Source organism: Bufo gargarizans, chromosome 1 (assembly GCF_014858855.1).
Source record: "Bufo gargarizans isolate SCDJY-AF-19 chromosome 1, ASM1485885v1, whole genome shotgun sequence".
Taxonomy (NCBI): domain Eukaryota; kingdom Metazoa; phylum Chordata; class Amphibia; order Anura; family Bufonidae; genus Bufo; species Bufo gargarizans.
This window is the reverse complement of record NC_058080.1, coordinates 109,736,442-109,763,979: the sequence shown is the minus strand read 5'-3', so window position 1 is coordinate 109,763,979 and position 27,538 is coordinate 109,736,442. Positions and strand designations below refer to the sequence as shown.

General features: G+C 42.9%; 1 protein-coding gene across 1 annotated transcript in view; it reads left to right on the top strand.

Moving 5' to 3' along the window:
• The window catches only part of GLRA3 (glycine receptor alpha 3), a 296,968-nt gene that overhangs the window by 252,716 nt on the left and 16,714 nt on the right, over positions 1–27,538 (top strand). Inside the window, exon 8 of the mRNA XM_044287265.1 lies at positions 20,175–20,321. Within this exon, the coding sequence (XP_044143200.1) occupies positions 20,175–20,321 (147 nt within the window). The remainder of the gene's footprint in view (positions 1–20,174; positions 20,322–27,538) is intronic.

The following is a 27,538-nucleotide window of genomic DNA, read 5'->3' as shown; positions in this document are numbered from 1 at the left end:
AAACCCTGCCAGCGGAGTCTTCAAACAGCATAAGAGACTGCTGCATAACTTGAGGCTGAGACAGTTTCCCTGGTATGCATGGGGGTGATGTGACAGACTGATGGGGTTGGTTTTCAGGCGCCATCTGTGCGCTTTCTGCAGAAGACTGGGTGGGAGATAATGTGAACGTGCTGGATCCACTGTCGGCCACCCAATTGACTAATGCCTGTACCTGCTCAGGCCTTACCATCCTTAGAACGGCATTGGGCCCCACCATATATCGCTGTAAATTCTGGCGGCTACTGGGACCTGAGGTAGTTGGTACACTAGGACGTGTGGATGTGGCAGAACGGCCACGTCCTCTCCCAGCACCAGAGGGTCCACTAACACCACCACGACCATGTCCACGTCCGCGTCCCTTACTAGATGTTTTTCTCATTGTTATGGTTCACCACAACAACAAATATATTATTTGGCCCAATGTATTGTATTCAAATTCAGCGGGATATAAATTTGAGGCCTAGTATTTAGGCGCTGGGTGACCGGTATGGATTTAGTGACAGAATTAGACTTGGAAATGCACAGAAGCGTGTGTGTGAAGTTATTCTGAATGACCCTATGTGCACCTTCAATATGATCTACCCTTTTAGGGATAGATTTCAAATAGCTCTGATATAGCAGAAACCACTAAATTATGAAATTGCTAAATTGGGAATTGTATTTCAACCCAGAACAAGAAATGTGCTTGAACGGACACTAAATAACTCGCCCAGCTACAGCACTAGGGACAGATTTAGCGGGATATAAATTTGAGGCCTAGTATTTAGGCGCTGGGTGACAGGTATGGGTTTAGTGCCAGAATTAGACTTGGAAATACACAGTAGCGGGTGTGTGTGAAGTTATTCTGAATGACCCAATGTGCACCTTGAATATTATATACCCTTTTAGGGATAGATTTCAAATAGCTCTGATATAGCAGAAACCACTAAATTATGAAATTGCTAAATTGGGAATTGTATTTCAACCCAGAACAAGAAATGTGCTTGAACGGACACTAAATAACTCGCCCAGCTACAGCACTAAGGACAGATTTAGCGGGATATAAATTTGAGGCCTAGTATTTAGGCGCTGGGTGACAGGTATGGGTTTAGTGCCAGAATTAGACTTGGAAATACACAGTAGCGGGTGTGTGTGAAGTTATTCTGAATGACCCGATGTGCACCTTCAATATGATCTACCCTTTTAGGGATAGATTTCAAATAGCTCTGATATAGCAGAAACCACTAAATTATGAAATTGCTAAATTGGGAATTGTATTTCAACCCAGAACAAAAAATGTGCTTTGACGGACACTAAATAACTTTCCCAGCTACAACAGGACAGCGGTAACGAGAGATTTAGCAGGATATAAATTTGAGGCCTAGTATTTAGGCGCTGGGTGACAGGTATGGGTTTAGTGACAGAATTAGACTTGGAAATACACAGTAGCGGGTGTGTGTGAAGTTATTCTGAATGACCCAATGTGCACCTTGAATATTATATACCCTTTTAGGGATAGATTTCAAATAGCTCTGATATAGCAGAAACCACTAAATTATGAAATTGCTAAATTGGGAATTGTATTTCAACCCAGAACAAAAAATGTGCTTTGACGGACACTAAATAACTTTCCCAGCTACAACAGGACAGCGGTAACGAGAGATTTAGCAGGATATAAATTTGAGGCCTAGTATTTAGGCGCTGGGTGACAGGTATGGGTTTAGTGACAGAATTAGACTTGGAAATACACAGTAGCGGGTGTGTGTGAAGTTATTCTGAATGACCCAATGTGCACCTTGAATATTATATACCCTTTTAGGGATAGATTTCAAATAGCTCTGATATAGCAGAAACCACTAAATTATGAAATTGCTAAATTGGGAATTGTATTTCAACCCAGAACAAAAAATGTGCTTTGACGGACACTAAATAACTTTCCCAGCTACAACAGGACAGCGGTAACGAGAGATTTAGCAGGATATAAATTTGAGGCCTAGTATTTAGGCGCTGGGTGACAGGTATGGGTTTAGTGACAGAATTAGACTTGGAAATACACAGTAGCGGGTGTGTGTGAAGTTATTCTGAATGACCCAATGTGCACCTTGAATATTATATACCCTTTTAGGGATAGATTTCAAATAGCTCTGATATAGCAGAAACCACTAAATTATGAAATTGCTAAATTGGGAATTGTATTTCAACCCAGAACAAAAAATGTGCTTTGACGGACACTAAATAACTTTCCCAGCTACAACAGGACAGCGGTAACGAGAGATTTAGCAGGATATAAATTTGAGGCCTAGTATTTAGGCGCTGGGTGACAGGTATGGGTTTAGTGACAGAATTAGACTTGGAAATACACAGTAGCGGGTGTGTGTGAAGTTATTCTGAATGACCCAATGTGCACCTTGAATATTATATACCCTTTTAGGGATAGATTTCAAATAGCTCTGATATAGCAGAAACCACTAAATTATGAAATTGCTAAATTGGGAATTGTACTTCAACCCAGAACAAAAAATGTGCTTTGACGGACACTAAATAACTTTCCCAGCTACAACAGGACAGCGGTAACGAGAGATTTAGCAGGATATAAATTTGAGGCCTAGTATTTAGGCGCTGGGTGACAGGTATGGGTTTAGTGACAGAATTAGACTTGGAAATACACAGTAGCGGGTGTGTGTGAAGTTATTCTGAATGACCCAATGTGCACCTTGAATATTATATACCCTTTTAGGGATAGATTTCAAATAGCTCTGATATAGCAGAAACCACTAAATTATGAAATTGCTAAATTGGGAATTGTACTTCAACCCAGAACAAAAAATGTGCTTTGACGGACACTAAATAACTTTCCCAGCTACAACAGGACAGCGGTAACGAGAGATTTAGCAGGATATAAATTTGAGGCCTAGTATTTAGGCGCTGGGTGACAGGTATGGGTTTAGTGACAGAATTAGACTTGGAAATACACAGTAGCGGGTGTGTGTGAAGTTATTCTGAATGACCCAATGTGCACCTTGAATATTATATACCCTTTTAGGGATAGATTTCAAATAGCTCTGATATAGCAGAAACCACTAAATTATGAAATTGCTAAATTGGGAATTGTACTTCAACCCAGAACAAAAAATGTGCTTTGACGGACACTAAATAACTTTCCCAGCTACAACAGGACAGCGGTAACGAGAGATTTAGCAGGATATAAATTTGAGGCCTAGTATTTAGGCGCTGGGTGACAGGTATGGGTTTAGTGACAGAATTAGACTTGAAAATACACAGTAGCGGGTGTGTGTGAAGTTATTCTGAATGACCCAATGTGCACCTTGAATATTATATACCCTTTTAGGGATAGATTTCAAATAGCTCTGATATAGCAGAAACCACTAAATTATGAAATTGCTAAATTGGGAATTGTACTTCAACCCAGAACAAAAAATGTGCTTTGACGGACACTAAATAACTTTCCCAGCTACAACAGGACAGCGGTAACGAGAGATTTAGCGGGATATAAATTTGAGGCCTAGTATTTAGGCGCTGGGTGACCGGTATGGATTTAGTGACAGAATTAGACTGGGATATGGCCAAAAAATAACCACACTATTGCTGGTTAAATGCACTTGGTGACGGGCGCAGCTTGCCCCTGATGTAGTATATGGCCAAAAAATGAACAGACTATTGCTGGTTAAATGCACTTGGTGTCACAGCTTGACCAACCACACTACTGAGGGTTAAATGCACTTGGTGACGGGCGCAGCTTGCCCCTGATGTAGTATATGGCCAAAAAATAAACAGACTATTGCTGGTTAAATGCACTTGGTGTGACAGCTTCACCCTGATGTAGGCTTTAGCCAGAAAACAACCACACCATTGAGCGTTAAATGCACTTGGTGACAGGCGCAGCTTGCCCCTGATTTTGTATATGGCCAAAAAATGAACAGACTATTGCTGGTTAAATGCACTTGGTGTGACAGCTTCACCCTGATGTAGGCTTTAGCCAAAAAACAACCACACCATTGAGGGTTAAATGCACTTGGTGACAGGCGCAGCTTGCCCCTGATTTTGTATATGGCCAAAAAATGAACAGACTATTGCTGGTTAAATGCACTTGGTGTGACAGCTTCACCCTGATGTAGGCTTTAGCCAAAAAACAACCACACCATTGAGGGTTAAATGCACTTGGTGACAGGCGCAGCTTGCCCCTGATTTTGTATATGGCCAAAAAATGAACAGACTATTGCTGGTTAAATGCACTTGGTGTGACAGCTTCACCCTGATGTAGGCTTTAGCCAAAAAACAACCACACCATTGAGGGTTAAATGCACTTGGTGACAGGCGCAGCTTGCCCCTGATTTTGTATATGGCCAAAAAATGAACAGACTATTGCTGGTTAAATGCACTTGGTGTGACAGCTTCACCCTGATGTAGGCTTTAGCCAAAAAACAACCACACCATTGAGGGTTAAATGCACTTGGTCGCAGCTTGTGCTGGCGCACCACAAGACACAAAATGGCCGCCGATCACCCCAGAAAAATGTGACTGACAAACGGTCTGGGCAGCCTAAAAACAGTGAGCAATTGAGGATCAGCAGCTCAATGATCCACAGCTGCAGATCGATCAGTTAATCAAGTCCTTTGGAGGAGTTAATCTGCCTAATCTCGCCCTACTGTCGCAGCCGCAACCTCTCCCTACGCTAATCAGAGCAGAGTGACGGGCGGCGCTATGTGACTCCAGCTTAAATAGAGGCTGGGTCACATGGTGCTCTGGCCAATCACAGCCATGCCAATAGTAGGCATGGCTGTGATGGCCTCTTGGGGCAAGTAGTATGACGCTTGTTGATTGGCTGCTTTGCAGCCTTTCAAAAAGCGCCAAGAAAGCGTCACAAAAGCGCGAAGAAAGCGACGAACACCGAACCCGAACCCGGACTTTTACGAAAATGTCCGGGTTCGGGTCCGTGTCACGGACACCCCAAAATTCGGTACGAACCCGAACTATACAGTTCGAGTTCGCTCATCCCTACTCCTGACCATTGTACACGTCTGATCTGCAACTACAGGAAACGTTTGGTTGAAGTTATTGCTGCCAAAAGAGGGTTCAACCAGTTATTAAATCCAAGGGTTCACATACTATTTCCACCTGCGCTGTGAATGTTTACATGGTGTGTTCAATAATAACATGGTAACATTTACCGTATTTTTCGCCCTATAAGACACACTCCCCCCCTCCCCCAAAAGTGGGGGGAAAATGGCAGTGCGTCTTATGGGGCGAATGCTGCAATTTTCCGAATTTTCAATGATACGCCGCGATGCCGCGTGGCGGGTGTATCAGCTGAGAGGGAGGAGGCGCTGGGGGCTGGCATCTGGTTTTATAATGACAGCGGGACCAGTGCAGCGACTGCATTCTACTACATGGGCCCCGCTCACTGTATATAATATCTATAATTGTAGACATTGTTAATATATAAAAGTTCATGGTATACAGCGCCTGTATACTTACAAGCGCTCGTAGCAGAGAGGAGGGAGGAGGCAGGCTGGGAGGACGGGCGCTGGCAGAGTGAGTCACTATGTGACGCGCCTGCGCCGCCCACTTTATGAATAAAGCAGGCGGCGTGGGCGCATGACATAGTGACTCACGCTCCCAGCGCCCGTCCTCCCGTCCTGCCTCCTCCCTCCTCTATGCTACGAGCGCTTGTAAGTACGGTATACAGGTGTCATCCACAGACAACCATCAGTTCAAAACCCACCAAAAGCACACCTTTTGGTTCAAAATATTTTTTTAAATTATTTTCCTCCTCAAAAACCTAGGTGTGTCTTATGGGCCGGTGCGTCTTATAGGGCGAAAAATACGGTAATTCTTTGTGTGCTATTAGTTTAAGCAGACTGTGATTGTCTATTGTTGTGACTTAGATGAAGATCACATTTTATGACCAATTTGTGCAGAAATCCATATCATTCCAAAGGGTTCACATACTTTTTTCTTGCAGCTGTATGTATCACGTGATTTGATTTGGGTATATATACCCTTGTGTGACACTATTACTTTGCTTGACAAAGGCCCCATTAAGTGGGCTTAAACGTTGCCTGGGAATAAACGGGTCATCACCTTTTTTTACCACACTTGGAGTGCTGCCTATTCTTTGGATATACTGTACAAAGAGGAAAGGTTGCCTACCTTCTCTGAGGACTTGCACCCAAATTACCTTTTTTTCACTGTGCTGCTGTTTTTTTTTGACCTTATAAGTAGTGATGGACGAATATTGTCCGGGACCCAATGTTCACGAACCACACGTTCGCGCTGGGCCCCATTCACTTTAATGGCAGACGAACCTGAAAAACCTTCAGGCCATATTTGCAGCCAGCAAACACTTACTAGAAGTACACAAATAGTCCCACAACATAGACAGTGATATACCAGAGGGGGGGGTCTTTGGCAAAAATTCCCACAAAAAATATGTATTTTAATCAGGGCAATTTTTATGCGTCTTAAAGGGAAACTCTCAAAAATGTGTCATGTTGCAGCCTAGAAAATGTTTATTTTCTATTGGTTTAATGTATACAAATGTGCAGCACTCCACGTTTTCTTTGTATCCTGCAGAGTCCATAAAAAAATGCATACGTTAACGTAATTTTTTTTTCTACCATGAAACGGTGAACGAACACCACTGTACGGCATCAGTCTGAGGCATCTGTTTACGCATAAATTTTTGGTATGCAATAAATGGATGGCAAAAATAGCATGTGAACCCAGCCCTAGTGTCAAAATAAACACCAATACACAGCAGAGCAGAGTGGCGAAGAGGGGAGGCCGACATGTACTGACAGAGCGCTACCTGGTCCTGGTGGTCAGGGGTGACGACTATGCTTCCCAATGATCATTTTCTATTGGGAAATACAGGGCACAGTATAATACACTAGAATCTATATAATATAAAGATATTGGCCATATCCCAAATAATAATACAATTAGGTGGTCATTTATTATATAGAAATACGTCTATGTTAGGCGTATTTCTGACACAGATTGTGGCTCAAAAGGTCCTTAGCACCGCAATCTGCATATTTTTCCCGCTCATGCCAGGTCTAAAAAAGGTTGGCGTGAGCAGGGAAAGGGATACAGATATGGCCATCCAGATATTGGATTCCACTGCCATACATTGACCGGATAACACCTCTGTACAGTGACCGTATAATACCACCATACCGTGACTGGATAAAAGGTTATAAAAAAGCACAGTACAGGGAATGACTAGGGGCACTGCACAGGATGTGGTAAGAGGGCACAATGCAGGGTATAAGAGATCACACAGTACGGGGTGGGGGGGAACAGTCACATGACCCTGTGACATTAGAAGGTGCTTATGGCGAATGTGGTTCATACACCACCATAATGAGAGGCAGAGGAGTGAGTCAGGGGTGTGATTATGTGGCTATAGATAAAAAAAAATTAACTGTCGGACAGTACAGGCCCTAAAATTTAGGCAATAGGCATTCACCTGACAGCAAAGAACTTTGGAATCTGTGGCTGGAGGTACATTAGGCGGTTACAGGATAAATATGTAACTGTCGGCCAGTACAGGCCCCAAAAATTAGCCAATAGGCATTCACCTGACAGCAAAGAACTTTGGATTCTGTGGCTGGAGGCACATTAGGCGGTCACAGGATAAATATGTAACTCTCAGCCAGTATAGGCCCCAAAAATCAGGCATTCACCTGACATAAATGACCTTTTAAGCCGCTGAATATACATAAGGCAAGGACCATTCTTTGTTCTGTGTGGTGGCGGATATGTGTGGGCTGGCATGAGGAAATTCAATTACACGTGGTCATCAGAGGTGTTAAATTCCTCCGAGATTCATGCCTCATTCATTTTTAAAAATGTTAGGTAGTCCACACCGAGCTAGGCGAGTGCGCTTATCGGTCACGATCCCCCTGCTGCGCTGAACGTCCTTTCAGACAGGACACTGGACGAGGGGCATGCCAAGAGTTTCATGGCAAATTGTGCCAGATCTGGCCACAGGTCAAGCCTGCACACCCAGCAAGCGCAAGCGCGGTAGTATTGGTACCCGCACCTGTTTCGCTGTGAGTGGACATTCCTTTGCCAGCGCCCGCAACAGAAGAATGCAGCATCTCTCGCAGCAAGGACTGGAAGTGCTACATTCGGACAGCCCTCTGGGATGCTGGTAACATGTAATTTTGTGTTTGTACCAGGGGTCTAAGTACGTTGCCACCCAGTACAAACACTGAAGCATGAAGTCCCCCATTTGCACTAAATTGGAAGCGGTGAAGCGCCCTGGCTCCTGTTCATCGCCCAGGAGAATGTCATCCTTGGTTTCCTCCCCCAGGCATGGACAACACCAGGGATCCCCAAAAGGTTTAAAGCCTGCTCTTCTTGCTGATGGCAACTCTATTATCAGCAGCTGACACGTTAAAAAAAGCCCACACTGCGGAGCCATGTGCCAGCGTCCTGGGAGCGCAAGATGTGACCGTGCATGGTGGATGGCTAGCTCCAGATACATTTGCAGTCTGCTTTTTGCCTCCTGTGCACTGCGAGTTCTGCCTGCTTCTCCTCCTTCTCCTCCCTATCTGCTGCTCCGTCTCTCCCTCTGAACTTCCCTCCTCTTCCTCGATACGTCATCATCGTCATCTTCACCACCACTGACATTAGAGATCTTGGAGTAGGCTGCAACAGCGGGGACTTCCCTCTTTGGGCTGATCTGGGTACTGTCGTCAGACTGCTGGGTGGCGGCCGTTGCTACCTCCTCTTCCTTATCCGATGCCAAGAATAGCTGCGCATCGGTAAGGTCTGAGAATGGATGGGAAAATAATTTCTCTAACTTGAGTGGAGGGGCTATGGTGGTGGTGGTGTTGTCTTTGAGGGTGCACACAGCAGAGAGTGAGGAGAGTGCAGATACAGAGGATGAGGAGGGTGCAGAAGCAGAAGGCTCAGTGAGCCACTCAACCAACTCTGGTGCGCCCTTTAAACTTATCGCACGCGCCTTCTCTAACTTCCCACTTAGGCTCCAGCCTGGTGCACCTGCCCAACCCCTACCATCCCTGCGGTATGGTCTGCCTCTTCCTCTGCCTGTCATTTTCTAAATGACCCTCTGCCTAAGTCCGTAGAGAAAAGCAGTATTTGTGGAAGAAGGTATATTGCAGCCTTCATTCAGTATTTGGTGGAAAACTGTATATAGAAATAGCACCCATCAATCAGTATTTTGTGGAAGAAGGTATATAGCACCCCTCAATCAGTATTTGGAGAAAACAGGTATATAGCACCCCTCAATCAGTATTTGGCGGAAACAGGTATATGGCACCCCTCAATCAATATTTTGTGGAAGCAGGTGTATCGCAGCCCTCATTCAGTATTTTGTAGAAGAAGGTATATAGCAATAGCACCCCTCAATCAGTATTTGGTGGAAACAGGTATATAGCACCCCTCAATCAGTATTTGGTGGAAACAGGTATATAGCACCCCTCAATCAGTAGTTTGTGGAAGCAGGTGTATTGTAGCCCTCAATCAGTATTTGGTGGAAAAAGGTATATAGCAATAGCACCCATCAATCAGTATTTTGTGGAAGAAGGTATATGGCACCCCTCAATCAGTATTTGGAGAAAACAGGTATATAGCACCCCTCAATCAGTATTTGGCGGAAACAGGTATATGGCACCCCTCAATCAGTATTTTGTGGGGAAGCAGGTGTATCACAGCCCTCATTCAGCATTTTGTAGAAGAAGGTATATAGCAATAGCACCCCTCAATCAGTATTTTGTGGAAGAAGGTATATGGCACCCCTCAATCAGTATTTGGTGGAAACAGGTATATAGCACCCCTCAATCAGTAGTTTGTGGAAGCAGGTGTATTGTAGCCCTCAATCAGTATTTGGTGGATGAAGGTTTATAGCAATAGCACCCCTCAATCAGTATTTTGTGGAAGAAGGTATATGGCACCCCTCAATCAGTATTTGACGGAAACAGGTATATGGCACCCCTCAATCAGTATTTGGCAGAAACAGGTATATAGCACCCCTCAATCAGTATTTGGTGTAAACAGGTATATAGCACCCCTTAATCAATATTTTGTGGAAGCAGGTGTATTGTAGCCCTCAATCAGTATTTGGTGGAAGAAGGTATATAGCAATAGCACCACTCAATCAGTATTTCTTGGAAGAAGGTATATGGCACCCCTCAATCAGTATTTGGTGAACACAGGTATACAGCACCCCTCAATCAGTATTTGGCAGAAACAGGTATATAGCACCCCTCAATCAGTATTACGCGGAAACTGGTATATAGCACCCCTCAATCAGTATTTGGCAGAAACAGGTATATAGCACCCCTTGTTGTCACGGTAGGTAAGATAAGGGAAGGAAACAGAACAAGGCAAAGCAAACAAAAACAACTGACTAGGCTCCAAATGCTACTGAACAAAGGGGTCACCTCCTAGCAATCCCTAAAACACTTTCCCTAAGCTGCTATGCCCATGTGCATATCTGGATCGCATTCTCAGCCTATTAGAGTACATCTTAAAGCACAATTACTTCTTGTTCAGGGGGCGATTTTATCACCAGCTCAGAGGGACGGCAATGGGGTGCACCTGTGCTGCTACATATGCCAACCTCTTCCTGGGCTGGTGGGAGGATAACATTGTTTTCCCTGGGCACAAAACATGGTGGCAGGAGAAAATCGCCTTCTGGACAAGATATATTGATGATGTTTTTGTGCTGTGGAATGGGAAAAGAGATGAATTCACAAGATTTGCTGACACTTTGAACATCAATGAGATTGGCCTCAGATTTACCTATGAGATCCAGACTGAGTGTATTAGTTTTTTGGATGTAAAAGTCTATAAGCAGGGGGAACGTTTGACGAGTAATGTGTTTAGGAAATCCACAGCAACAAATGCGATCTTATAATGGGAGAGTCATCATCCGCCCTTATTAAAGAGAGGCATTCCGAGAGACCAGTATCTGCGTTTGCGCAAAAATTGCTCTTCTCTAGAGAATTTCCATCTTGAATTAAAAAAACTATATTATAGACAGGGGATATCCAAAGGCAACCCTGAGGAAGGCCTTTCAGTATGCTTTAGGCAGGGCCGGCGCTACCATAAGGCAGACCAAGCGGCTGCCTTAGGGCGCGCCCTGCGCAGGGCGGAAGAACGGAAGAATGAATGAATGCCGTTTTTTTTTTTTTTTTTTTTTTTTGCACTTGCTTGTGCTGCAGCGCCGCCACCGTCAGTGAACCTGCCCGCCCCCAGCCTGCGTGTGCCGGCCGGCAGCCGCGGCGCTCGTCATAGTCAGGGCAACATTACCACCCGTCCCCAGCCTGCGTGCGTCGGCCGGCGGCGCTCATCGTAGTCAGGGCAACAGTACACAACACAGTCACCTGCAGAGGGGGCGTGACTGGTGTGAGAGCGGCACGGCGGCGGCGGGTAGCGCAGGTACCATAGGCGAGGCTCGAGCTAACTGATTGTGTCTGAGTCAGACACAGGCAGCCGCGCCCGCCAGTAAGATGAGAGCAGATGATTCAGACGCACACTGGCCCTCTGGCCCTCTGGCAGCCAGCAGCAGCAGGAGACGTGGTCAGGACAGGACAGGTCAGGACTTGTTAGGGTAGGCGTAGGTCTGAATTGAATTTTTAATGCTATTTTATAAAGAGTCACACCAGTTTAAAATTAATTCAAAATGATGAGATGAGCGCCCATGAGCAAAAAGCGCTAGGCTAGCGCACACACTGACTAGCGCCAGAGCAGAGGCGCTCAGGCTTAGCATGGCATCAATGATGTGTTTAAAAAAATTAATTACAAAACAATCATTAATATTGGGGGGGTCACACACCCCGCCCCCCCCCCCTAATATTAATTATTGTTGTTTTGTAATTAATTTTTTTAAACACATCATTGATGCCATGCTAAGCCTGAGCGCCTCTGCTCTGGCGCTAGTTTGTGTGACCGTGACATGATGGAGGGAGGGCAGGGGGGACAATGTAAATGTCTGTACTCTGAGTATGCCACTGTATGTGACATGGGAATGGGGCCAGGCCGCCAGGAAGGGTCGGCCGGGGGGGGGGGAATGATGTTCCATGGGGGGGTAAAATGTGACACAATAGGGGGTAATGATGTGATCATGGATGGGGCCAGAGCCGTCCGTCAGGGGGGGGATTAAGTGCCATGGGGGGGGAGAAATGTGACACAATAGCCTATTGTGTGTCACATTTCTCCCCCCCATGGCACATCATTCCCACCCCTCCCGCCCGGTCGGCCCTGGCCCCGGCCCCATCCATGATCACATCATTACCCCCTATTGTCAATAGGGGGTAATGATGTGATCAGGATGGGGCCAGGGCCGTCTGGGCGGGGGTTAATGATGTGATCATGGATGGGGCGCGGGAAAGGGGGGGGGGGGCGCTAAAATGTAGCTTCGCTTGTGTTGGCAAAAATCCTTGCACCGGCCCTGGCTTTAGGCATAAATAGAGAAACCTTGCTCACTCCCAAACATCAAGACATAAATGAAAAGACACAGACGCGACTTATCTCTATATATGACACTGCCAATAAAGAGGTAAAAAAAATATTAGAAAAGTACTGGCCCATCCTTAGAATGAACCCAGAGGTGACCAATAACATCATGCCTTACCCAAGCGTCACGTACCGTAAAGGCAGAAGTCTGAGAGACAGGCTGGTGCGTAGCCATTATGTACCTCTGGCATCCCCAGGTACTTGGCTGGACCGCAGACCTACGGGTATGTTCAGATGTGGAGCATGCAAGGCGTGCTCCTCCATATCTGTATGCAAGACGGTTAAATGCTCGGCGACTGGTAGGAACTTCACTATACGAGACTTCATTAATTGCAGAACAAAAGGGGTGATTTATATCTGTCAATGTCCCTGCCCTAGAGATTATATAGGGAAGACCTTTGGGGAATTTGGGAAAAGAATTTGTGAACACTTAAACGATGTAGTGAAGAAGAATATCACACCAGTCACCGACCATGTAAACGAGTTTCATGAAGGGAATGCTAAGGTTCTTAAATTCTCTGCCCTGGAATGGATCCCTATGTCCCCTAGGAAAGGAGACTGGAATTAAAAAAATACTCCAAAAGGAGGCAGAATGGATTTATAGATGCAAATGACAAGCGCCCATAGGCTTGAATGAGAGACATGTCTTTTACATGTTTCATTGAGTAGTATAAGACAATATAATATACCCATCTCATTGTTAAAAATGATCTGATGAATGGGATGGGACTGTATTTGATGGATGTCATTGATACAGATAGCATTGAAAATGAGGATAGAGTTGTAATTATTTGACACAAAGAACTCCCTGGAGAGAGAGAGACCCTTTTTGTTTCGGTTAATACCCGGCCACTGACAGTTCGAAAGTGGTCATAAGTGCGGGAAGCATTCAAATTGAAATACAAGGTGACGCTATCTGGGTCACTGTTGCGACATAAAGTTGATTCTGGACCTTTATATAAATGTGCCAGTACTTCCATCAACCCCTTTTTTAGGGGATTATTACTGCATTATATTTCCACCATTATCTCCCATATAGTAGGCATGAAAGGAGTTAACGGCTTCCGGGAATGTTAGCGTCCTTACCCATCTATAGAAATCGTTAGAGGCAGACATACAAGCGATCCGCGTAACCGGAAGTGACGCATGCATTCCAACGTACAGGAAGTGAGGCAGCGGTGTGCGTTCCACGGACCCGAAGGGCCCGTGGAGCGTGCATTTTTAAAGAGCAAATCTCCCCAATTCATGCCACTGCCACATGGAGTCCCTGGGAGTAGGCAGTCATGACAGGAGCTGGGATTGACTAGTAAGTTTGCCTGAATGTCCTTGTGTGTGGAAGCGAACATTATGCCCTCTTAGTGAAGGGCTTTTTGCATCTGGGACCTATTTTTATTGTATTTTTTGGATTACAGGTAGCATCTCCGTTATCCAATAGGAGCTAGCGATGTTTCCAGTTCACATCATTTAAGGTCTGTCTTATTACTATTTGTGACATCCGCAGCATATTTTCAGGACGACAGTTGGTATAATAGTAGACTATACCTTATTGTGAATATATCCAAGTAAACACTCTATTAAGTGCTATTGTTTGAACGTATCGTTTGAACCTAGACCCCCTGAGGAGCCCCTGAGTGGACGAAACGCGTTGGGGTATTGTATTGTATTGTGGGGTAATTCATTGTTACCTGACTTATGGGCAACATCTATCTTTGTTGCGGCAGTATCATTGCTATATGTTAACTGTTTCACTGTTCACTTTCACTGTTAGGGTGATATAGGGAAAGTAGGGAAGGTATGAGGACAGGGAAACCCCACCATCAGGGTCCCTGGGCAAAGGCTAGAGGAGGACTGCATTAGGGAAAGACTCCCCACATTTAAGGATACTAGCCGATGACCTTCCCCTCCACATCTATCTGTGTATTGTGTATATACGTCACAAATGTGGTGGTTGCTATATGTGTAGTATTAAGTAGCCGGCCTTAGGTCTGCACTTATGATATCAGCCACCAATATGGGGCATATATTTTAAGGATAAATAATAAAAGGTTTATTTTAAAGGGTCCTAGTTCGAATAGAGTGAATACAATAAATAAGAGGACTTAGTACTATCTCAAAACATTGTAAAAAAAAGTGATAATAGATATGCACATGCCCACGTACCTAGGACTATAACGCACTGAACCAAACCCTCAGCTGTAGGGAAGAGGGAAAGAGACACCCAGCTCCTACAACCGAAGTAGCTAGCGTCACCCTAGAGGCCTAGTCAAAACAGACACAGAAGGAAAAAGGGAAAAGGATCTATCTGAGATGTGTTGGAGCAGCAGACGATCCACCAACCTTCCAGAACTCACACAAGGCAGAACTATAACCCGCAAAGGCTATAGGGAGAGAGAGGAATAAATAGCCTCACCAATTACCTAAAGAACAACACCTGGGAGGAGGTGGGATTCTACTCAAACCCTGAGACAGATCTCCTCAGAACACCCACAGGGCATGGCATGACAAAGGTATATTGTAGTCCTCAAGCAGTTTTTGGGGGGCAACAGATATATCACACCCATTGCAATTAGTTACTCCACTAGCGTTTGTCCCTTTACCTAGCTGCAGTATCGCAAGAGAACCGCACACAACTTCTGCACAATAAAAATACACTATAATATAATTTCTATGTTAGAAAGTATATTCCAAGTATATCACACCCCTCTATATCACACCTATCAATAGCACACCTATACCAGTCCTTAATAGGACTTTTGAGGCCCTATTAGCTAGTGTTTAGTATCCCTAACTGTCCCTGCTCCAAAATGCAACCTCTCCCTGACCTGGAAAAACACATAATGTAAAATGGCTGCCAGATTGGGTTCTGTTATAAGGTTGGGTTGTGTTCATGTGCTGAAACGTCTCAATTGGCTGTCCTGTCCCACCTTATAGATGTGTCATGGGTCAAAGTTCGGCGCTATGCAAAAAAATATGGCGCGTGCAAATATCGCCATATGTTTTCATGGTCTGCGAATCACGATCGAGCAAAGTTTGACGTAAAACGACTGCCGGGCGGACCCCAAGGCCAGCGCTACTGATAAACACTCATTATAGCTCAGTTCTTATCTTTCTGATAGGAATGTGGCTTAAATAAGTGTTTATGACTTCTTAGTAATTTAGAGATAAGGCTCATTAGATGACCAGCACAAAGTGAAAATAAAAAGTACCAGTCACACAGCTACAAAAAAACGTTAACTCTGTGTGACAGAACAGCTCAATATTTTTATTAAAGACCAATTGAAAAAAATTATTTTTAGCCCCAAATTAGTAAAATGCAATCATAAAAAATACTGCATCCGAAAGTGTACATAGCCTTTCAAATAATTTTTTTTACAAAACCATATACTCTCCCATTACTCCAGTACCATTTCCTATAGCACTGGTCCTGTACAGATGATCTCTCCAGCAAATCACTGTTTTCAGAGGTCTACAGCTGAGGACAGTAATTGGCTGTGGTAGTGTTGTGTAAAAAACAGGTGAAGAAGTAGAGAATCAGTGCTGCAGAGAACAACATTTAAGTAGGTATGTAATCTTTTTCTTAATTTTAAGACGTTTAACTGGTTGTAAGAGATTTGTTATTATCTCAGACAACCCCTTTAAAGGGTTTCTGCGGAATACTGAACGGTGCGAGATTTACACTGCAGACAGGGCTGGATGTAGGAGACCAATGATGCCTGCCCCTGTCAATCTAGTGTAGCAGGGCGTGGCTAGAGGTTGGAGAACGGAGCCTCTAGGAGCAGGGGCATATTATACAAGCTTGTTTTTCTCAATACTGGCAACAGCCAGTGAGATGCCACTAATATAGTTATGTTCAGCTGACATTAGCACATTGCTAATGTCACCCATTTTTCAGGTGACAGAAACCCTTTAATATAGTCATGTTTTCCTATCCTTAACAGTAATATTAGTAGCCTGAAAATATTAACAGTTTGCCGAACTAGGACGAGAATGCTCGTCCTAACTTGCCGTTACTTAACGCCTTAGGATGAGCATTCTCGTCCTAGGGTTAACCGGCTGCCCCACATATGCTGCCACGATCAGATTCCGTAATCAATGGCGGACATGCAACGTCAAGACACATGTTTACATATACTGTACATATACCATATATATGCGACACACATACACATAAATACACCATATATACACTACACACGCATACCACCCAACTTTTAAAAATCTTAAGGAACTAAACTATCGAATGGAAGTGCTCATCTCCAGCTGCCGCTGTAATTTTAACAACTGGATCTGGAGAACCTGAGGGAACTGGCTGAATCCAATGCCTGCATCCAGGCCCCTGCTGTACATCCCCATCAGGTCCCCGTGCTGTTGTGAACCGGATGGTTGCTATGGCATTGGGATTTCCAGCTACGGAAGCCCAAGAGATTATTGTGATGTATTGTGCTGTATTGAAACATGGATCAGACCCTGAAAAGTTCAAGTCCCAAAGTGGGACAAAAAATAAAATAAAAGTTTAATAAAAAAATTTTAACAATGAAAAAAAAAAAAGTTTTAATATAAAAAAGCCCCTCCCCATAAAAAGAAACATAGAAAATTGTAAAACATAGAAAAAAAATAAAAAACACACATATTAGATATTTCTGCATCCGTAACAACCTGCTCTATAAAAATATCCTATGACCCAACCCGTCCAGTCAACACTGTAAAAAAATTAAAATTAAAATAAAAAACTTTTATCACAAAAATGTTAATACCAAGCAATAACAAAGTCATATGTACCCAAAATAATACCAATCAAACCGCCATCTAATCCCACAAAAATTGAGTCCCTATATAAGACAATCAGCCCAAAAATAAAAAATATATGGCTTTCAGAAAATAGAGACAAAAAACATCTTTTTTTTTTCGTTTCAAAAATGCTTTTATTGTTTAAAACCAAAATATATGAAAAATATAGACATATTAGGTATCGCCGTGTCCGTGTCTTTTTTGTTTTTTGGGGCTGATTGTCTTATGTAGAGTCTAATTTTTGGAGGCATGAGATGACGGTTTGATTGGTTTGATTTTTTATCACCTTACATCTCAAAAAGTGCAATACCAAGCGATCAAAAATCAATATGTACCCAAACATAATACCAATCAAACCGTCATCTCATTCCTCAAAAAATGAGACCCTACATAAGACAATCGGACAAAAAACAAAAAAGATATGGCTTTTCAGAAAATGGAGACATAAAAACATAATTTTTTTTGTTTCAAAAATGCTTTTATTGTATAAAAACAAAATATATATATATATAAAAAAAAAAAAACATGTTAGGTATCACACCATCTGTAACAAACTGCTATATAAAAATACCACATGAGCTAACCCGTCTGGTGAACACCGTAAAAAAGAAATACATTTAAAATTGTGCCCAAAAAAAATTTATTTGTCAACATACATCACAAAAAGTGTAATGCCAAACAATCAAAATGTAGTATGTACCCCAAAATAGTACCAATCACACCATCATCTCATCCCGCAAAAATTGAGACCCTAACTAAGACAATTGGCAAAAAAAAATTGGCTTTCTGAAAATGGAGACATAAAAACATGATTGTTTTTCTTTAAAAAATTGTGCGCTCTGCCGTGTTACAGAGTTTACGACTACAGTTTCTGTAAACTGCAGAATCAGGGTAATAAACCTTACGTTTTATTTGGCTGTTAACCCTTGATGTGTTACAGGAAAAAATTAATTAAGATTATTTGTAAAATCATTTTTTAATAACTTAAGGAGTGTAGTTTCTACAATGGGGTCATTTATGGGGGGTTTTCACTATGTAAGACCCACAAAGTGACTTTAGAATTGAAGTGGTCCTTAAGAAAGTTTAGGAATTTTTCTTAAAAATTAAAAAAATTGCTTCTAAAATTCTAAGCCTTATAAGATCCTAAAAAATAAAATTACATTTACAAAATGATGCAAACATGAAACTGGACATATGGGGAATGTAAGTAATAACTCTCTTATGATGTTTCACTATCTGCTTTAAAAGCAGAGAAATTGAAATTGTGAAAATTGGCAATTTTTCCATATTTTCAGTAAAAATTTTTTTTTTTTAGAAATAAAGGTGAATTATATCGACTAAAATTTTTCGCTATCATGAAGTACAATGTGTCGCGAGAAAACAATCTCAGAATGGCTTGGATAAGTAAAAGTATTCCAAAGTATTACCACATAAAATGACAAATTTTAAGTTTAAAAAAAAACCGGCCAGGTCCATAAGATGAAAAATGACAAGGTCCTTAAAGTGTTAATACCTGACGGTACAGAATGCCTGGCAAATGGTATTTCTATGTTGTTTACTATGTATTTTATTTTATTTATATAGTAGCTAGATATAGTAAAGCGCTGTATGCAATACTGCCCACGCTTGCTGCCACAGGAGTAATCTGAACTCCAAAGCAAAATCTGCAAAAAGGTTCCCCACTATCACATGTAATTTATAGTACTGCCCTCCTCATATGTGGTTCAGGGCCCCTTAGGCCTCTTTCACACGGGCGTTGCGGGAAAAGGTGCGTGTGCGTTGTGGGAACATGCACAATTTTTCTGCGTGAGTGCAAAACATTGTAATGCGTTTTGCACACGCGTGAGAAAAATCGGCATGTTTGGTACCCAAACCCGAACTTCTTCACAGAAGTTCGGGCTTGGGATCGGTGTTCTGTAGATTGCATTATTTTCCCTTATAGCATGGTCATAAGGGAAAATAATAGCATTCTGAATACAGTTTGCATAGTAAAATAGCGCTGGAGGGGTAAAAAAAATAATAATAATAATTGAACTCACCTTAATCCACTTGAACGCGCAGCCCGGCTTCTCTTCATCACATGATCCATCACCATGGTAAAAGATCATGTGACGGACCATGTGATGACCGGAATGACGTTACCACAGGTCCTTTTCCTGCACACAGCAAATAAGAAGACAGAAGAGATGCCGGGCTGCGCGATCAAGTGGATTAAGGTGAGTTAAATTATTTTTTATTTTTTTAACCCCTCCAGCGCTATTGTACTATGCATACTGTATTCAGAATGCTATTATTTTCCCTTATAAGGGAAAATAATAATGATCGGGTCTTCATCCCGATCATCTCCTACCAACCGTGCGTGAAAATCGCACCGCATCCGCACTTGCTTGCGGATGCTTGCGATTTTCACGCAGCCCCATTCATTCTATGGGGCCTGCGTTGCCTGATAAACGAACAAAAAAGAACATGCTGCGATTTTCATGCAACGCACAAGTGATGCGTGAAAATCACAGCTCATGTGAACAGCCCCATAGGAATGAATAGGTCCTGATTCAGTGCGGGTGCAATGCGTTCAACTCATGCATTGCACCCACGCGGAATACTATTCTCGTGTGAAAGGGGCCTTAGGCTCCAGGGTCTAGGTGCCATTGCTGCCTCCACACCTCCTGTAGTCACATGCTCGCTGATCCGTAAAACTAATGTCTAATCACAAATGGTTTTGCTATATCTGTTGTTACAAGTTTCTGTGTGTAGAAGATTTCACATGTGTTGTCTGCTTGGCCCACCTAAACTATATTACTAATTTGCAATTTGTATACTTACTGTACATATTACCCTTTATTTCATTACAACAGGTGTCCTATGTTAAAGCTATTGACATTTGGATGGCCGTCTGTCTCCTGTTTGTATTTTCCGCCTTATTGGAGTATGCAGCAGTCAATTTTGTATCCAGACAGCACAAAGAACTTTTAAGATTTAGACGTAAAAGAAAGAAGGATAAGGTATTTTATCATCATTATTTTCTATACCAGCCTTTGGGCTGATCTTTACATTTGTAATATTGAATAATGTTTCACATTAATCCAGGAAGACATGAGAGACAGGCATTTCAAGAGTCTGAAAACCCAGATACAGTTGTAATACTGATCATGGTCTATCTAGCCTGTATGAGAAGTTATTTTGCAAGACAAAAACTAATTTACAGATTCTTTGTTCTTTTATGTTAACCTTTAACGTGAAACTTCCAGCAAAAATGCCTTTAGCACTGTGCATCCTCCCAAATTATAGATTTTTTTTTCTAAATGTATACTTTGTACTTATTTATTATTTTACTGTTGCTTTTTTAGCTACAAAATATTTCTCAGTACTGTAAAAAAGATTGTCACCACTCATGTATCAGTAGTACATGACGAAGCCACATAAATACAGGGAGAACATACAAACGTGCAGCTGTCGGTCAAATTCAGACCACTTTACCAGCACCTTTATTGATAAATTTGCTTGACTAAAATTATGTGCTAACTAGTTGGTGAGTAATTTCCTATATAAACTCTCTGAAAAAATTTACATAATATTATCCAAAATGTAACCCCCTTAGTGACCGCTAATATGCACTTTTTACAGTGGTCACTAAGGGGCTTTAGTCTCTAAGCACTGTATGGGTCTCCCGTGCAGCAGAGAGCAGGAGCTTGGCTCTCACATGACAGCTGGGATCCTGCTCAGAAGCGGCAATTGCATCCATATAAAGCCTTAGATGCCGCAGGCAATAAGTGTCTAAGCAGTCTCAGTGAGAGGCGACTCCCTCAGTCAGGCATCGGCATCTCCAAGAATTAGATTGCATGATGCCGATCTCTCCATACAGCAACTGCGGACCAAAATACCTGCCCTCAGTGTATATCTATCAGGGTGTGCCAGTATCCTACTGACAGTATAATACACTGTACTACACCAGATGTATAGTGTATCATAAAAGTGTCCTCAGGATCACATATCAGTCCCCTTGTGGGACTAATAAATAGTCAAAATAAAACTTTATGTAAAAATCTTTTTCCATTGAAAAAATGCCTTTTAATGAAAAAAGTTGCAAAAATATCATCCACTCCACATGTTTGGTATTGTCACATCTGTAATGACCCACACTATACAGTTATCACTTAATTTATTTTAATTAAACTTACAAAAAACTAACTTAAAAAATAACCCAAATGAGCAAAGTCTAAATGACAGTTTTTTGCTTATTCACCACAATTTTTTTTTGAAAAAAGCAACCAAAAGTGATATGTACTCCAAAATGATACCAGTGAAAACACAAGCCATCCCTCACACATGTCAATAGAAAGCAAAAATAAAAAAGTTATGGATCTTGGGATGCAGCAATGCAAAAATTTTTTTAAGAAAAGGGGTTTTATTGTGCAAAATTTGTAAAATGTGAAAAAAATATGTATATAATCACACTGGTTCGGAGAATAATGTTTTCATATTAATTTAGCGTCTCAAAATGTACAACTTAAGGCCTCATGCATATGACCGTTCCGTTTTTGCGGTCCGCAAATTGGCACACGGAAGCCGCCCGTGTGCCTTCCGCAATTTGCGGAACGGAACAGGCAGCCCATTGTAGAAATGCCTATTCTTGTCCTCAAAACAGACAACAATAGGACAAGTTATATATTTTTTTGCAGGGCCACGGAACGGAGCAACGGATGCGGACAGCACACGGAGTGCCAAAACTGCGGCTCGGATGCGGACCAAAACAACGGCTGTGTGCATGAGGCCTAAACCTCAGTACTGATGTTTTTTCCCATCCCAGAAACAGTTAATAAAAGTTAACCAGCAAAAAAACAAGCCGACATACAGTTACATCAACAGAAAAATATGAAAGGGTTTTTAGCTCTTGGAATGTGACAATTAGAAATGAGCGAATCGAATCCCACAAAGTGGAATTTAATCCAAATTTCAGGAATTATTCGATTCGCCTAGAAGCTGAATTTCCTTGTGCTTCGTTTCAGCGATTTATCCTGAAATTCAAACTTAACACCCCTTTTTAAATCTCTACTGCCAATTTAAAAAAGGCTTGGTTAAAAGATGTAAAATAGGCTGGTCACTAAGGTGGGAAGTGCACTGATGATAGATGTGTAGATAGGTGTGTAAGTGTAATTAAAGGGGTTATCCAGCTTGAAAAAATATATATCTATGTTAAATTTTGAAGAAATACCACTTACTAATATGCTTGAATTAACAAAGGTGTAAGATCTCCAGATATCAGTGCCAGTTTGTGTTTGACACAGTAGAGAGTTTTGTGTGCCGACACGTGACTAGCTCATTTTAGTAGCTAGGTAACCTACTGCCCTGGCTGATGCTAGATAGTAAAGGGGGCTAGCTTAGCTATTGAAATGAGACTATGTTCACATCTCCAGTGAATGTATCCGGCATGCTGTTCTGGTAAAGAACAGCCCCTTGGAGTTCACTAGATCCAGCATTGCCGGATTCTGCAGTTTACCACCGATTCCTTCTTGACTATAATGGGATCCGGTGGTGATCTGGCCACTTTCCAGCATAAATGGGGTTACTGCTGGAAAAATACTTCTGCAAGTTGCAATATTTGTCCAACCTAAAGCTGGCATTTATTGTATGCTGGAGATGTGAACGAAACCTGAGCCAGTTTGCCAGCCCCTTCACATACAGCACAGGTGACCTGCTGACATAGGAAACTCTCTCCTGTATACAACATAAGCCAAAATTGGAGCTGCTGGGCCCAGCACTGGTATCTGAAGAACGAGGCACCTTTGTTAATTCAAGTATATTCAGTAGCATCTCTTCTATTTTAAACACATATAGTATAACAATAATTTTTCCCTCTTTCGTTATTTAAGCACATGTACAGTTAGATATGCGATCAATGTCTGATGAGTGTAGTGAAGTCCTCCTGACATATCACCTCTACTGGCTGTGTTCTGAATTGTATCATTTCCCCATAGATGTGACTATAGATAGCTGTGTTACAGTCCCAACGCAGTGCCTCATAGGTAGTGAAGGCATATAGGGAAAAGTCAGCTTTACAGAACACAGCATCTTGGCATTGATTGGGGTCTTAGCAGCAGAGCCCCCATTCATCAGACATTCATTAATATTGATCAGGATTCTTCAAATCCTAATTGATTTTCATGAAATTAGTCATAGGTGTGTGGTTTGGAAGTTTCAAGACCGATGTTAAATTATAAATGTATAGGACTGTTATGTATTTGAATGATCTAAGAATTCTTGAAAGACAGAGTAACCTTGCATCCAAATAGAAGACATCACTCTTTCCTTTCATATATGTCTGCTTGATGAATAAGCGTTTTTTCTCCATTCCCCCCAAAAAAGGATTCTGATTTTATTGGAAAGCCATGCTGCAGTTTTCTTTCTGCACAAACTGTCAAACAATTGATTTGTATTTAATAGACTGACACTCTGTCCTTGAAAATAATCACTGGAGAAATCTTTATAGAGGCTGTCTTTCTAGAAAGACCCAGCGAGATGCTATCAAGTGTTTAGTCAAAGGTTTATGATACAATACTCAAGAAATGAAAATAGCTTTTTGTAAATTGCTTTTTATCAAAATTCCACAGCTGAATGAAATATTGATTTGTTTAATAACGCACTCGGTGGAGAAGAGTGTGCAAACAAGGCATTGTATAAATCCTATTGTATTATCATATGAAAGTATTATACAGGAATTTGCAAATAATGTTTTTTTTTTAAGAATGTAATAAGCATAAAATAGTACTTTAGGTCTAGTTCTATTTGGTTAAATATTAAAGGAAAATACATGGCAAAACTCAGCATCATTGTGAAGCCGAAAACTCTTGGGCTATGCTCTTAGGACATAAATGCCTACGTTCTCTTATATCACTTCCTGTTGGCAGCTGGAAGTGCTTGCTGCTCTCTACTTTCCAACACTAGAGAGAACATCTGGCGCAGGCGAGATAACAAATGTTTGTGTTACACTGTGGAACACATGGACTCTGCTCTACTCTTTGCCTACTAAAGGCCACATCCACTAATGGTGGAGTAGAGAGCCTTAAGTAAAAGTTTACAAAACCTATTAAAAAGGGGTAATATGTAAAGAAATGACATAAATATTCTGATATTGTACTGGCGATAATTCAAATATCACATGTAACAAACACATACCACACAACTTCAGTATAACGTATGACAAAGGACTAAAATAGAATACATAACACACTATTTTATTAAAAAATGTATAATAATAAAAATTTTGCTGCATAATAAAAAAGTAGAGATGAGCGAATCATTCAAAAATTAGATTTGCCGGTTTGCCAAATTCGTCTGGAAAAATTTGGTTTGATCCGAATATATTTGCGGTGAATTACGGTGAAAACTGCTATTTCCTGGCTGCAGAGAGCCTTTGTAGTGGTATAGAACACTGTGCCTTGCAGTAATATGCATAGGGAGTCTGCTTTGGTAGTAAAATAATACTGGGAGTCCGTATGGCATGCAGATGATGGGCGTCACTTTTAGAATCACTGCACACTTCACTTATTTGGGCAGTCACGGGGCCAAAACTGACCAAATAACTCAAGTATGAACTCAGCCTTACATGTCGATGTCAGCGCCAAGCAAAAGAGCACTCCTTTAATACTTTCGTTCCACATAGATGTCTACAGAACCTGTTCTATTAAACGCTTATACAAGTAGAGGCCCCCAACAGAGTCGAGAGGGTGTCAGCAGTAAGTTTGTGTTGACGTCACTGCCCTTCCTCTGATCCGTCAGAACAATAACCCACAAAAACAGATCCTGTCTCTGGAGCATACACCTTCACTCGGTCAGCATTTGCTCAATAATCCATCCGTATTACTAATGCCAAAAAAAAACAGGAGTGGATCTAAAACAGAGATGACATGTGAATGCAATATTTGCATGCCTTCTGTGTTTTGTACCCACTCCTGCTTTTGGCTACCAAATCATAAGCCAATTCTGATGGGTCCATACAGGCCTTACAGCTGCTACACAGACAGGATCCGTTGTGCGTCTCATTTTTCCTTCCCTCTGACAGATCAGAAGAAAGGTGAAATAAATGATGATGTCTGCCAGGCTGAAAGCCCAAATAGTGGACCAGTCATGAAGTGGGGAGGGTGGGAACAGCATGAGAAGTCTGCAGAGAGGACCTATGACATAGTGGTGAGGTGAAAGCAGCATGAGGAGACCACAGAGTAGCCCAATGACAGGGTCTGGAGGAGGAAGCAGTATGAGGAGGCCACCGAGTGGCACAATGACAGAGTCTGGAGGTGGCAGCAGTATGAGGAGGCCAACAAGTGGCACAATGACAGAGCCTGAAGGCGGCGGCAGCAGCAGCATCAGGAAAAGGCACAATGACAGAGACTTTAGTTGGCAACAGTATGAGGAGACCACCGAGTGGCACAATCACAGAGTCTGGAGATAGAAGCACTATGAGGAGGCCACAGAGTGGCACAATGACAGAGTCTGGAGGTGTCGGTAGCAGCAGCATCAGGACAAGGCCACCGAGTGGCACAGTGACAGAATCTGGAGGTGGCGGCAGCATCAGGAGAAGTCCACTGAGTGTCACAATGACAGAGTCTGGAGGTGGCAGCAGCGTCAGGAGAAGGCCACCAAGTTGCACAATGACAGAGTCTGGAGGTATCAGCAGTATGAGGAGGCCAACGAGTGGCACAATGACAGAGTCTGGAGGTGGAGGCAGCAGAAGCATCAAGAGAAGGCTACCAAGTGGCACAATGACATAGTCTGGGGGTGGTGGCAGCAGCAGCATCAGGAGAAGTCCACCGAGTGGCACAATGACATGGTCTGTAGGTGGCAGCAGTATGAGGAGGCCACCGAGTGGCACAATGACAGAGTCTGGAGTTGGCAGCAGTATAAGGAGGCCACTGAGTGGCATAATGACACAGTCTGGAGTTGGCAGCAGTATTAGGAGGCCACCGAGTGGCACAATGACAGAATCTAGAGGTGGCGGCAGCATCAGAAAAAACGCTACCAAGTTGCACAATGACAGAGTCTGGAGTTGGCAGCAGTATAAGGAGGCAACCGAGTGGCATAATGACACAATCTGGAGTTGGCAGCAACAGGATAAGGCCACTGAATGGCACAATGACAGAGTCTGGAGGTGGAACCAATTTAAGGACTCCACCGAGTAGCACAATGACTGAGCCTGGAGGTGGCGGCAACAGCAGCATCAGGAGAAGTCCACCAAGTAGCAGAATCTCAGAGTCTGGAGGTGGCAGCAGTATGAGGAGTCCACCAAGTGGCACAATGACAGTCTGAAGGTGGCTGCAGCATCATGAGAAGGCTACCAAGTGGCACAATGACAGAGTCTGGAGGTGGCTGCAGTATGAGGAGGCCACCGAGTGGCACAATCACAGAGTCTGGTGGTGGCAGCGGCAGGATAAGGGGAATGCCACCGAGTGGCACAATCTCAGAGTCTAGAGGTAGCAGTAGTATGAGGAGGCCACCGAGTGGCACAATGACAGAGTCTGGAGGTGGCGGCAGCAGCAGCATCAGAAGAAGTCCACCAAGTGGCACAATCACAGATTCTGGAGGAGGCAGTAGTATGAGGAGGCCACAGTGGCACAATGATAGAGTCTGAAGGTAACAGCAGCAGCATCAGGAAAATTCCATCGAGTGGCACAATGACAGAATCTGGAGGTGGCAGCAGTATGAGGAAGCCACCGAGGGGCATGATGACACAGTCTGGAGTTGTCAGCATCAGAAGAAGGCCACCGAGGGACACAATGACAGAGTTTGAAGTTGTCAGCAGTATGAGGAGGCCACTGAATGGCAAAATGACACAGTCTGGAGTTGGCAGCATCTGGAGAAGGCCACCTATTGGCACAATGACACAGTCTGGAGTTGGCTGCATCAGGAGAAGTCCACCAAGTGGCGAAATCTGGAGGTGGTAGCAGAATTAGGAGGTCACCGAGTAGCATAATGACAGAGTCTGGAGGTGTCGATAGTGTGGAGATGGCAGCAGCAGCATCAGGATACCACAGAGTGACAAGGTGACATAGTGTGGAGATGGCAGCAGCAGCATCAGGAGACCACAAAGTGATCAGTTGAAAGAGTGGGGCGGTGGGTGGCAATACCAGTACCTGCTAATGAAGGTGGGTGAAAGAAAGAGCACTTGGCATCAGATGTGTGGCATCAGGTGGGTGGCAGCATCAGAGTAGTAGTTGAGGCAGGTAGC